Source organism: Bidens hawaiensis, unplaced genomic scaffold, assembly GCF_021521415.1.
Source record: "Bidens hawaiensis isolate Kalapana, Puna unplaced genomic scaffold, B.hawaiensis_p1.1 tig00019456_1, whole genome shotgun sequence".
Taxonomy (NCBI): domain Eukaryota; kingdom Viridiplantae; phylum Streptophyta; class Magnoliopsida; order Asterales; family Asteraceae; genus Bidens; species Bidens hawaiensis.
Genome location: NW_027492958.1, coordinates 319,030 through 333,467, shown reverse-complemented (window position 1 = coordinate 333,467; position 14,438 = coordinate 319,030). Strand labels below are relative to the sequence as shown.

Sequence of the window (14,438 nt, the reverse complement as noted above, 5' to 3'; positions counted from 1 at the left end):
TTCAAGAAGATAATAAATGTCTTTATCCAAGACATAAAAGAGGCGGGCTACCCCAAACCAATACTCCCTGAGGACAATAGGAGTGATGACTACTACGAAGACTTTTTCAACCTAGAGCACCCGATAGTCCGCGTTAAACCAGTGTATTTTCCAGATACTGATCAGCTACCTATCAACATACCGAGTGATCCACCCCTACCAACACAACAAATGCCAAGCATTCAATGTTACACCCCAACCTAAGGCGGAAATGCCGGGGAATAAGCTGATTGCTCATAACTCTTAAGGTACTATCATGCAGTATTTAAAACAGAAATATCTATTAATTAAATTAAAATATTCCAATAAGGTTCAAATAAGCAAAATACATCAAATTTATAAATAAAACAAACAAGACAAATTCAAAATTAATTTCTTGATCTCTCTTCACTAGCATAATCAACCCTAAGTTTCTTTAATAGATCCTGATCACTCAAATCATATGGTGACCTGCATATGTGTAAAAAATACAAATAATTTGTCAACACGAGGTTGAGTGAGTAAAACACCAGACGAGTGAAATATATAGTAAATAAAGAAAAATGCAAACTGTCAAGTGAGATAAACAATTTAACCGAATGAGCAAGTAAATAAGTTTTCGGTAAGACCGTTGCCTTGTGTAGTGGGCATTGGCTACTATGACATTTGTATGATCATACTATTATGAGATTATGAAGGACCTTTCAGAATTTGAATCTAACAGAGCAAACAAGCAAATAACACGTTAGACATAAACTGGTATACACACATGATTGACAGTTGCAATTGAATATTATGTAATAATAAAATATCTAATAATGTATATGTCCCAAAACAATGTAAAATTAGTAAAAGAAGGGAGTGAGATACTCACCTTATCAAATAAGCAAACGAAGATAATACTATGTTAAGAATGAGGACGATAGATCAAGATTTGACAAGGTGGCCTAATAAAGAATGAGTGCGGAAAATAAATATAAAGAATTGACAGATTGAAAGAAAGTTGGTAATTTGATGATTAATTATTATTATTTTGATAAATATATTTATTATTTTATAGATCTTTTAGTTTATTTTAGTTAATATATTTAATATTATAAATAATTATGTATGTTTATAATATCTAAGTATAAAAAGGTTAATTTAATCATTTAAATATATAAAATACATATTAATGATATAAAATTCGTTTAATCGTTTAAATATATATAACCAATTTCTATTTATATAAATCTTAACTATCTAGATCTAAACAAGTTTTATTATATTTGTTTATATTTGTATACATACATATATATAGACACACACACACACACATGTATAGGGTTTTTAGTAAAGATGTGGAAAAACACATGTATTCTTGTCGACTTTTAATAAAATATAACTTATTTATCGATTATTATGGTTATTATTAATTAAAAAATGATTAAATAAGTAAAATTTCCAAAAATACACCAAAATGGAAGGGCTAGGGTTCGTACCCGCGTCTAGCCGTCCACAAGGTTCTAACCAGGGGTGCACCGGCCAACTGGGCTGGTGGCTAACCTGGTTAAACCTTCAAACTAGATAAATATAAACTAACAGAATCAAAGCCCCAATTATACATAAACCCTAGAATTTTCAATGGGATTAATATGCGAATGTTAATTAGATTTACGTTAGGGTAATCGTTAACCGATATAGAACCAGATAAATATAAACTAAAAGAATCAAAGCCCCAATTATACATAAACCCTAGAATTTACAATGGGATTAATCCGGGAATGTTAATTAGATTTATGTTAGGGTTATTGTTAACCGATATAGAAGAACCCAAATTAGTAAACAATTACCTAGAATTGTGATTTATGATAGGTTAATTAGAACAAACAGTGGCCGGCTTAACGAATTGATGAACGAACATGCAAACATAGATGATAAATTACTTGGGTTGAGGGGTTATGATGGTGAGGGTTAGAAGGTTATAACTGCAAGTTTAATTGAATAAATATAATCGTTTAAATGTATCACAAGATCAATTTAGTGTCGGTTAAGTATGCTAGGAATAGTGAATCAATTGTGATCGACGTAACTTAATTGCGATTGCCGGAAGACCGATTAAGGGAAGTATAACATAAAATTTGATTCAATTTACAAATTCTTTACGAGAATTGAGGTCTAAGCCATCAAATTGGGTATATAGTTAGTATAAATGGGTATCAGGTCTGGGTTTGGATAAGGGTAAACGAGTAATTGGATTATAACAACAAAATTTGCACTTTAACCCCTGGAATATGAAGATGGAAACATGTGTAGATAATAATTCTTGTTTGGGCTAGATTTTCAACATTTTGGAAGTTATAAATATATATTATATAAATAATTAAACAATAATATAAAAATAATTAATTTACTCGATAAATGCGGTATTTTATTGATAGGATAGCCAGAACCTATAAGTGGGTCGGGTAACGGTTACAAAATAAAGTATGAAAAAACCCGAATTGTTACATTCAAGAATATCACCCTTCAAGCATTCCAAACTACCATCCGTCGAGCATTCCAGATTATCATCCTTTCGAAATTCCATCATATCATTTGTCCAAAGAGATGTAGGTCGACAAACAAATCAAGATCGAACCTGAGTCCGACTCCTCTAGTTGGATGCAATGCCATTCGGATCAAGGACAGTGGAATTTTGGAACACACGTTTATAACCCCACCGAATCCCATTCAAACTCTTACGAAGGTCCTTCTTGAAGGCCAAAAATGATGGTCACTCAACCATATGAGAAATACAAACTTGACCCTAAAGTGACTGATGCAGCAATGGCTACAGAAGAAAACGAAGATCCGGAAGAGGAAGAGGAGGATATCTCCGAATAGGTGAGCATCATAAGGGAAGACCCTTTAGACAATTCTTCATACAATTCGTAATGTGACTGTCCACCTAATAAAGCTTGTCAACACCCTTTCTTCCAAATGTATCCCTGCTACGATCCTCAGGGTCCATACGTGCAGTATATCCAAGGGACTAAAATCAGGTTTCCACCCGACTTTCCTCCCTATCAAGGTGTTATTCCCACTATCTCTAAACAAGAAAATGAGATAAGACAACATGAAGAAGCAGGCGAGGCTTTCTTCAATCACCCATTCGAGGCAACTTCATCCACATATCCGAAGAACCATTACGACATTGCAATGATAGGTTACCGCGACTCACCTCCTCAACGGATACCCGAACATCATACTGAAGTCTCAAGAAGAGAATCTTGACCTAGCTTTGCACGAAACCGATGAATTAATCAAGAAAGTCGCTATTGAGGGAAGAAAAAAGAAGAAGATTAGAGGCAAACTACTCCACACAAGTGCAATAAGATGAAGAAGATGATTAAGAATTACATGATGGACTAAGATTTTCTCATTGTTCATTTCAGTGATTGTTATATAGGGTGTAATATGTTAGTATGAAGGTAGAACGTTCATAAGAATATATATATATATATATATATATATATATATATATATATATATAAAGACACACACATATCGGTTGTTGATATATATATATATATGTATGTGTAATGTGTGTAACAATAATATATATATATATATATATATGTCGTTCATATATATAATAATAAAAATGTGTGTTTTAAGAAAAGAATATATTTATTTCAGAATGTCAAACCAAGTGAATAAATCCCAAAATGCCGAAATTTTAAAGGAGGAAGCAGCCATGCACAAACTAAACCTGCTCAACCAATCCCTGAGCAACTAATGAACCAATTACAAGAAATGATTACAAAGTCTATGTAACCAGTGGTGCAAGCCATGAATGAGGGATCCAACCAAAGAAGTGAATCTAGACAATCCCATCACACTATTCAAACCCGAAAATCAATAAAATCCAAAACGCACCCTAACCCATCTCATGGAGAGGAAAGTGACCATGATTCGAACGTAGGAGGCGACTTCAATCGCAAATTCAAGAAATTGACAATCGTGGGTTGTTCATTTAAGGACATCAAAAACTTTATCCCAAAAGAATTCTATGGATACAAGGGCGCCATTGCTACACTTAGGTGGCTGGAGGAAATAGAGTCCATAGTGATAATAAGCAAGTGTGCCGAGAGAGAAAATATTCAATATACTGCTCAAATGTTCAAAGGGGAAGCGCTATAATGGTGGAACTCTGATGTGTGAAAAACATATATAATATTAAAAATCAAGTTTTACCGAATTCACCTAAAAAAACCACACACAGTAGGCAAGTGTACCGGTCGCAATGTAGCTAGCAAGTAAGAACGGATATTGAATCTAGGACACTATGGGTAAACTCTAATTATTAAACCTAATAGATTACTAACCTAGACTTTTCTTTTGAATTTTTGAATTCTTTTTTATATTAATTAAACTAATAATACTCAGCTAATTAAAAATTAACTAAAAATAAAAGTTTATAAAAAAATCGGGTTTAAAAAAAATATGAGAAACGACTACCTAGGTAATGGAATCCTACTAGTTAAATTAATAGTTAACGAACTTGACTTGATTGAAAAACAATATCTTAAAAATATGACACTAAAGACCACTAAAGTACGCTAGATCGCCTCCCGGCCTCACCAACAACACCCTAGAACCCTAATGACAAATAAAGCTCAATTGTTAAAGGTTGGATCACCTCCGGGTCTCACCTTACCTAATAATACTATGGTACCCCAAAATCCAAATCATATCTCGGTCTCTTCGAATACTGTATATATTAATATAAGGGGTGTATTAATTATTAATTTGAAAATGACTTGTATCACAATAATCTAAGGGACCTAGGATAAATCACTCCCGTGCAATTTTAACCAAACCCGCAAAAGACAAAGATAACACAACACTAAATTGCCTCCCGGCCTCTCTGTGAAAGAACAATAAAATCTAATACGCTCTCAATAATTATTCCTACGATTATTTCGACCATAAACCGCAAACAAGTTGAAAACAAAAAGTAAACAACCTAATTATGCGTCTAACAATCACCAAAAACTATTAAACACAAGTGGAATATTATTAAAATAATAAACTAGATTCAATTATTCAACAATACCATGACCAAACGAATTAAAAACTTTTACCATAACATCAAATCAACCAACATCAAATAATAGTTCGCCAAACCATGTTATGTTTTCGAGGTTGTGTGCATACTCGATGTGATAGTTAATACACTTACCTTAAGTGGTAAGTGTATGCCTTGTATGATTTATGTATGATGATTGCTTGACGGTGCGTAAACGATCTTCGGATATTGCATATACCGTCAGGTGGTAGCTAAAGATGTGATTGATATGTATGATGTAAGGTAAGATGCATGTATGAATATATATGATGTATGCATAATGTATATATGATATGTTGCTGATACGTGAACGCTCTTCGGAGATTGCACGTATTGTCAAGAAAAGTATGTAAGAACAGGTAGGGTATGAAGGTATGGAAGAAAGGGTGACCGGACCCTAATAATATTCGAGGATGGAGGGTACCGGACCCTAATAATATCCAAGGATGAAGGGAGACCGGACCCTAATAATATCCGAGGATGAAGAGAGACCGAACCCTAATAATATCCGAGGACCCTAATAATATCCGAGGATGGAGGGTACCGGACCCTAATAATATCCGAGGTATGTAGGGTGAAATGCCCTTTATAACGTAAGGCTAGCTATAAATGAGTATGGACGAATGAAGTACAGGTTATGTATGTAATACGTACCTTCGGGCACGTATATGTGTATGTAAAGTAAGTTATGTGATTAACTAGAACTCACTAAGCATAGCTGACTTTTAGTGTGCATGCAGGTTAACAGATTGAGACAGCTAGTTTGAGATGGACACATGGCAGGATTGAAGAGGCTGGCATCTGAATATTGTCATGATGTTTTGAATGTTATATTTTTATGTTATGTTTAAAAGACAAATTATGGATATTTGTAACGAATGGTTGATGTTTTATATTATTCCGCGAAGTTTTTAATTAACTCTGATATTTGAAACTGTGTTTATGAGTAAATCCAACGTCAAAAGTGAGGCACCGGTAACGGGGCCTTACAATATATATATATATATATATATATATATATATATATATATATATATATATATATATATATATATATGTTAATATTATATCCTCGCTAAATTTCTGCTAATAAACCGTAACTCTGATTTATTTACAAAAACGTGCCAACTATGGGTCAAGCGCCTAGGCAGTAAGTCGGGGTGTGACACTTAGGTACGCATGTGTTGTTATTTTATAATAACTCATATGTTTGCGTACGGTAAGTTAAAGACAGAACTCATTCAGTAACCGGTTGATGGCTGAGACGCGTTAACCGGTTGAAGGCCGACATGAACGTCAACGTCTGGAGTCAAGGTTCGGTTTGTTGGAAGGTGATTCCACTTCATCGTGGAATGTGGGCACCTTAATCGATGAAAATGTCGAGTTGAGAGATGATGTGCTAAAATAGGTCTATAAAAACTTAACTTAACCTAGACACTCTAGTTTTAAATTTATAAATCTACACGAGCATGTGTCACAGCTTAAAATAATATTCAAAAGGGCATACAAATCACCTATTAGATGTTACTGGAAGTTCAAGCCTTTTATTGGTCAAAATCTTTGTATTCAGTTGAGTTGGATGATCAAATTGGCTTGATGAACCTATTGATTGGAATATGACGTCAAGTGTCAACAATAATTTAGTAAAAATCTTAATTAATATCAAACAATTAAAACATGGCTTATGAACTCACCTAAAGTGCCTACACCATTCGCTAGTAAGCGCGCATCGACACAATTGTTGCAAACTGTGAACGCTGCAGAAACCACTGCCGGTCACAACATTGTCGCAGTTACAAAGTTGATGCAAGCCAGCCGTAATCATGGAGGCCTTTGAACCGCCTCCGGCAAACGCCGACAATAAAACCCAAAATTTTGCACGATTCAACAAAACTTGAGTTTTCTATTGATTAGAATATGATGTTCGTTTTCTATCATACATAAACAAATCTTAACCGATGGTACCTAATGTCTGTATTTTGCAACACTATCTCCCTAAATCATATGAGTTAATACCTAATGAATTTAAAATCTTCAATCACACTAAGCTTATATAATTCAATTACAGAAAAATCAATTAAATTTAGGTTATATATCAATACACAAAGCAGTTATACACATAATTTGAGACAACACTAATTAAGTAGAAGGCATAATTCAACAAAACAAACCAAAGATTAACATATATGTTAATCTAACTGATGATTGTTGTGCAAAACAGATCTATATTCATAGTCTAATCGATAATACTAACAATCGTTCAAAATCCGTGGCAAGAAAAAATTGCGAAGTCGACATTACGAGTTACATTAACGTATATGTGTGAGTGACTGAGAAATTAAACGTACCAGACGAATTAAGCGGTGGATCAAAGGGTGGCTAGTGATGCTTCACGGCTGATGTAGGTGGCCGGAGGTTCGTGGGAGTAATATTTGCGGAGACGGAGGAGCAGATCTTATAAAATTAGGGTTTCAGATACATTTATGGTTATGGTTATAACATAAATAAAAAAATTAACCAGAGCAGCTTCAAAATCTGATTTAAAATTATCCATATATTCTAATATTTTTATCCCAAGTCATGTGGCTCGACATAATTAATAAGCTATTTCTATGGTTACAAAAGCATCATTTCTCCATGACAAATACTATCTCAATTCAGGCATATAATGTTTTTTGAAAAACCCCAACTGCTTGGCCACGGTTACAAAATCTCCGACCCCTTAGCCAGCGGTAGAAAAAAATCAGACTGCTTAAAAAATTGGTTGCAAAAACTCCGACTGCTTAGCCCCCAAAATAAACCGGTTGCAAGAACTCCAACCGCTTAGACACCGTTAGCAAAAAAATCCGACAGCTTAAAATAAACGGTTGAAAAAACTCCGACCACTTAGCCATAGAAAATAAACGGTTGCAAAAATTTTGACCGCTTAGTTACCGTGTCAAGTAACTACACTTATCGGTTGCAAATTTTCAAAATCGATCGCTAAAATTGCTACTGTTTTTTAGCAAGTATTGATCACAATTACTCATTTTTATAGTAGTAGGTCGTAAAGGCCACGGTAAGGTAGAATGCAGATGCCGTAAAGGTTGGGTCCACCGTAGCTTACGATGGACTCGACGGGGAAAGTAGGGTTTTGGGGTTTTCTTCCGTATTTAAGCCTATTTTAACCCTACTTTAACCCTACGTCAAGTATTTTCTTACCTCAGCCATTTTGGACGATTTTTAGAGCTCTGAAACATTATATCAACACTCGTGAATCACTAAATCATCCATGAAATCATCATCCCAACCAAGAATCAGAAGAACTGAGATGTAAAGGCAAGTTTAAACCAATTATGACTACTTCAGGTGTAGGGATTGTATCAACTGATTGTTTTTGTAGCTTCTATACGTGATTGGATTGAGTTTTGTTTATTCATTCGGTTAATCTAGCTCTATGTTTATTTAAGTTGATTAAACAGTTGTTTTTTTCGGATTCCTATTTCTTATCAATCAATCAATTGGTTTGTGTTTTTGTTGAACCTTGCAAAGAACTTATGACCAAATACCAAACAACGGATGGCTCAAACATCAATTGTTCTCTATTATGAAGTTTTTGATAACTACTTCTCCAAACAGTTGACAAGGTAAACTAATGACATAAAAGAACCGAAGACACAATATATGTTCTACAAACTATTGAAGATCTAAACAACTGAAGAAAAACAGTTGATGGAACAAACATCAGTTATTTAACAAAGATAAGTAGTTAACATAGGATTCTCTATAGTCAGTTGTTTGTACTTAGTTGTCAGTAGTTTGTAACCATTTTTGGTACATGTCACTATCACCTTTAGCTCATTAGTTGTGTTGCACATGCATAAAATGAAGAAGAGAGTATCTTCTTCATCAACACTTTTCACGTCACAATACTCACCTGATTCGTGTATTTATTTACTAGAAAAATCAGTGTGAATGATGAGCAAAGGTTGAGGAGGAGCAATATATTGTAATCATTCAGTTATAGTTAATACATAATTGTTTTTTCCATATGAAACCTAATGTTTAGCTCAAATAAATTATGATGCTTAACTTGTTCATTTCATACACTAATTGAATTTGCAATTCAAATATAATTTCAATTAAAGTGATACTAATTCGCTCAAAGGATTAGATCAATAGTTTACTGTTTCATTGGATTGAATTGTGTTCTAGTAGCTTAGATTACGAATCCTACGTTCCTAACAATAAACATTCAGGTTATGTTTATCTTTCATTATTATATTATATGGAGTCTCATACTAATAAACTGGTAGTTAGGTAGAGTACGTTCAGTTTTGTCAATTAGTTGGATTACGTTATGTGAATCATCATAACCAAACTAATGTGTCTAGTAAATTGATCAAAATTAATTAACAAACCATATCTATGTGGTTATCCATGAGATATGAGTTACAATTGTGCAGTTCATTGCATAACCTGAACTGAAAGCGTAGTCATGTTTTTCTCATATTTTTTTACAAGTTACAATTAAATTGTTTTCTTAAAATATTTTCACAATCAAATCTTTTAAACTTCTTCACATCGTATATCTGATTTAGTATAATTAGATTAAGTAAAATATGAGTTTGAACTGCACTTTCCATTGATTCCTTGTGGAGACGTCCTTACTTACCCGTACTAGATATAGCTATTTAAGCTTTCTAAATATTTGTTTTTTTATTAAAGCACGACATCTACATCAGTTATAAAAACACCACTCACCAAAAATGGTGGATAAATTGTGAATGCTCTCACAAATAATAATTGTGTTGATTGGGAAAGCAAGACATTAATTATTGGTAATTTGGGAATCCAAATCACAAGTCGTTGAACTTGAGGGACCGATATTGACAAGTAAGTCATAGCTGGTTATGTTTCCAAATTGCGTTGTAATTAAAATACATAATGTCTTAACTTGAAAGTTAAGGTTAGTCTTATATAAACCGAGTTATGGTTGGACATTATAAAACATGAAATGGAACCGAGCTAGGTTTCACCAAGAGAAAACACAAGTTATTTGTAATAGCGGTGTTTGAGTTATAATTCCTCTATATAATATCGAGAGTTATTCAATATTCATTCTGTGTGTGTTCTGTTTGGTGAGTTATATCTATTCGTTCTTGAGACACAACTCATACTTCAATAACTATATATAACCTTACAAGCATAACCAAAGTCAAAAGTGCTTTAAATAAGTGCATATATAGTACTTTGTTTGAATCAATCTTTTCATGGTATCCTTGGAAATGCAAGAAGATTAAGACCTCCACCAATTTGAAGAGTAAACATGGTTCGATAAGTCACTTTTCTTGATTCATTAGCTAATTTAAACACGAAGAAATGTAGAAGAGCAATCGACACTATCTTCATCTGACGGTAAGCAAAGTCCTTTCCCAAACAAATCCTCGGACCTGCCTGCAAAGTTAGTTAAAGCATCAACTATATATCCTAACCTTGTTAAAGGTTATTAAAGTGGCAGGTCATTAACACATAACCTTTATTTAGATTTGCTATAACTATAAATCTTGTGTGTTGTAGATATGACATAGAAGTCAAAAGTTATGTAAAAGAGAAATAAAAAGAGAGATTTACTTACATGAAATGCTATGAACTTGAAAGGAGATTCAGGTTGAAAAACTCCATTATCATTAAGCCATCTTTCAGGTTTGAAATCATCGGCATCATCACCCCAAATGTATGGCATTCTTCCCATCGCGTATGAAATATAGTAAACACCATCTCCTTTCTTCAACTTGAATCCATCAGGAAGAATGTCATCCATGTCAGCAACTCTCCCATCCTACATCATACAATATAAAAACACAAGACTGGACATAAACTATTCTAGAAGTATAAATAGACCATCATTCAAGAACGAAATAAAATCATTACATATTTGCATAATAAGCTAGGGCTGCTAACAAGCAAAGGAAAGCCAAGTTGGGCTCAGACTTGGCTTTTTTAGAAACCGAGCTAAGCAAGCTCGGTTTGTTAATTTTAGCGAGCTAAAATGTTGAGCTCGAGCACTTATTTTTTATAAAATTTAATTTTATACTTTTACACACACACGTGTGTGTGTGTATATATATATTTTTAGCATACACATAATTCATAATTAAGAAACTACAAAATTTATAACGTATAAAAATTTTGGGCTTTAACTTATACACGCCAATGAACCAGCTTTATGAGCCGAGCTTATCTTGGCTCAGGCTCGGCTTGTTTACAAACTGAGCTGCCTCAGCTCGACTCATTTACAAACAACCCGATTTCAAGTGAGCCACATGCCGCAAGCCTTTTGAACAAACCTAAAGTAAGCAATTTTGGAAGGAGATGCTAGTTATTCAATTAAAATGGTATTTTTTGAATCAATATAGCATTTTTTTGCCATTTCCACAAGATATAATATAAGTTTGAAACATTAGACAAGCACAATGATTTAAAAGTCATCTGCTTAGGAATCTTTTTAGTTACCACAGGGACTGCAGGGTATAGTCTCAAGGTTTCAGTCAAAGTTGCATGAAGATAATGCATTTTCTCAAGTACTTGATCATCTATTTTGTCTACAAAATTATCGATATCAGACACGTTTTCTCGACTTCCCACAACCGTTTCAATCTCTGAAACAACCTTTTCATGCACAAGCGTATTCTTGCAAAGCATGTAAAAGAACCAAGAAAGTGTATTTGCACTAGAATCTTTTCCCGCTAAAAGGAAGTTTAGGATAATATCCATTAGATACTTATCATTCATCCGTGCATCCTTCTTGCTCTCAATCAGAAACCTTGAAAGTATGTCCTCTTTCTGATTCTTAAATTCAAAATTAGAATGTTAATACAAGAAAAGTCAACATAGATGAAGTTAATGAAACTTACACAATGTTGGTTTGTTTCAAGTTGTTCCCTTCTCATGCTAATCAAATTGAGAACAAATTTTTGTATTAATCTTATGTTGTTCTTTAAAGCAGCTTCACAGCCAATGTTAAGAAACCTTTTGATCTTCCATAAGGGATCTACATAGCGCCAATATGTTATTGCATTTGAGTCATCAAAAGCCTTAATAAATGCATTCCCTTCTTTGCTAGATCCATCAAGGCAATTCAAATCCACTCCAAACCCAACTTTGAATATCGAATCCAAAGCGGATTGCATAAGCAAATCCTGTAAGTTTTAGGGAAAATCATCAGTGCATTAAATATGAATAAAGACACTACACTGTTACTACAATAATTATCTTTTTTAACACAACATGCTTGCATTGAAAATATCAGTTTAATCACAGGATATTGTTGCCCTGTTAATATTCATGTAGAAGTTTGACTCTAGAAGGGGATATGGGTGTTCAATATACCGCTTGAAAGTTGAAACTGATTAAACCGAGAACCGAATTACAAATTTGGTTTTTGGTTTCACAAAATTTGAATTCAGATTAAACCAGATAAACCTAATAACAAAAACAAATAAATAAATAGATAAATCGGTTTTATAGTATTAGTTATATAATTCTCATATCTATCTAGAAGGTACTCAAGTGTAAAAATATATTGTACATATAGTGAACTCATGTACAAATTTTCCCTCGTTTATCTATTTTATTAGGTCGCATACCAAAAACCAAACCAAACCAAACTGATTTTGGTTTTCGGTTTCAACTAAAAATTCTCCAAACCCATCAAATAAACCAAAAAAACGGACCGATGAACATCCTTGCAAGGGGATTCTTGTGACTAACCAATATCAAAGATGATAGCACACTAATAAATGTTAGTGAGCAAAATAAGGTCGGAGCTTAATGAATCATGACTCATCAAAGATCAATGTGCCACTATTCACAAATAATATACAGGATTAAGTTACTAGAAAACACTTACTTGTATATCAAATACTTCATTCGCCTCAGACAACTTAGAAACAACTCCAACCAATTTTGCTGCATTTTTTCTAAAAACAGAACAACTGAAGTCTCTCAAAACTCGGTTTGAGAACTCAAAACTGGCAAGCTTCCTTTGTTGTTTCCACATAACGCCATCAACCGCAAAGATTCCATTGCCAAATAAGTCTGTTATAATATCCTTGTTTCCCTCACCTTTTGAGTAGTTATCAAAGTTGGTTTTTAGTATGTACTCAATATTTCTAGTATCAGTGGTGTATAACTCAGATTGATCAGGGGCTAGAAGCCTGAAAGTAGGGTGTTTGAGGGAAATATTTGTTAAATAGTCATGAAGTTTGTTGAAGTAAAAGAGTTGATTAAAAACAGTTCCAACAATTGGTGCATATTGTGGATTTCTGATTGGTTTTCCAATGAAGGTTTTTAGTACGAGAGATAAAAGGGCTAGGATAACTAATAGGAGGGTTGTAGCTAAAGAGGTGAAGATGATATGAAGAAAATCCATTTTTCAGACAAGAATATAAGAATGATTATATACAACATATATACAATATAAAGACAAGTTGGAGAAGGTTTGCAAGTTGGGGTCTGTTCTTTTCTTTGACTTCTTTAATATTGATGTCACTCTTCCCTTAATATTGTACCACCAAAAATAATAACAATATCCTAGCATGGTTGAAATTAGGGGTTCACGATTTGATTCAGCCGTTTTTGAAGGAATTTATGGCTAGACTGGTAAATTCGGTTCGGACAGTTTGCCGGTTTGGGCTGGTTTTTATTTTAGCACGAAATTGTGTCATGAGATTTTTGAAAATTTAGTAAAACGATTGGTCAAAGAAAAAGATAAAAACCTACCTTTTGAGTATTAAAGAAAAAGTAAAAGAAAAAATTTAATAGCATGAAATTGGTTAAATTAATAATATACATGTATTATAATAAAGATACTTTAACTGTTGGATTCCTATACCTGAAAAATTATATTATTTTATTATAATTATATAAACTAATTAAAAAGAATTTTTCCAGTTCCAAATCGTAAACCGAACTTGTTCAATACTAAGCCAGCAATGAACCAGCCGATATAGCTCTGTTTGTATGGTTCGAGAGGTGTAAACGGTTTTTGAACCGCCTGGATGCAAGTAAACTTTTACGTATCCAAAGAAAAAAATGAGCAGTGACACGACATAGGTGTGTGTTACAAAGGATGCGGCTAAGGATATTCTTATGCAGTCTGCAAAACATTTACAAAGAAGACAAACATGTGTGTTAAGTTTCTAAAATTTTTTGAAAGTGTTTCATCTATTACCTATAATGAAAAGGACTAGCATTAGTTTATTATTAATGATTATAACTTGATAGATACAACGTTTAACCGAATCCTAAGTTTAACGGAAACATTCAAGCATTAGTCTATCATTCA

The 14,438-nt window shown here is 33.4% G+C and overlaps 1 protein-coding gene across 1 annotated transcript; it reads right to left on the bottom strand.

Annotated features, from left to right (window-relative positions):
* Nucleotides 1–9,865: 9,865 nt before the first annotated feature.
* On the bottom strand, nucleotides 9,866–13,691 carry LOC143558418 (cytochrome P450 704C1-like). The gene is made up of 5 exons (XM_077047256.1): nucleotides 13,002–13,691; nucleotides 12,007–12,291; nucleotides 11,606–11,941; nucleotides 10,728–10,931; nucleotides 9,866–10,546 (listed from the first exon to the last, which is right to left on the bottom strand). The coding sequence occupies exons 1-5, from the start codon at nucleotides 13,521–13,523 to the stop codon at nucleotides 10,361–10,363; spliced, it is 1,533 nt and encodes a 510-aa protein (XP_076903371.1). The 5' UTR covers nucleotides 13,524–13,691; the 3' UTR covers nucleotides 9,866–10,360.
* Nucleotides 13,692–14,438: the final 747 nt, after the last annotated feature.

Coding starts and splice junctions, on each gene's coding strand:
- LOC143558418 (XM_077047256.1), bottom strand. CDS start 13,523: ATGGATTTTCTTCATATCATCTTCACCTCTTTAGCTACAACCCTCCTA. Junction 10,932..11,605: donor TATACCCTGCAGTCCCTGTG/GTAACTAAAAAG, acceptor TGTATGATGTAG/GATGGGAGAGTTGCTGACAT. Junction 10,547..10,727: donor TCAAGTTCATAGCATTTCAT/GTAAGTAAATCT, acceptor CTAACTTTGCAG/GCAGGTCCGAGGATTTGTTT.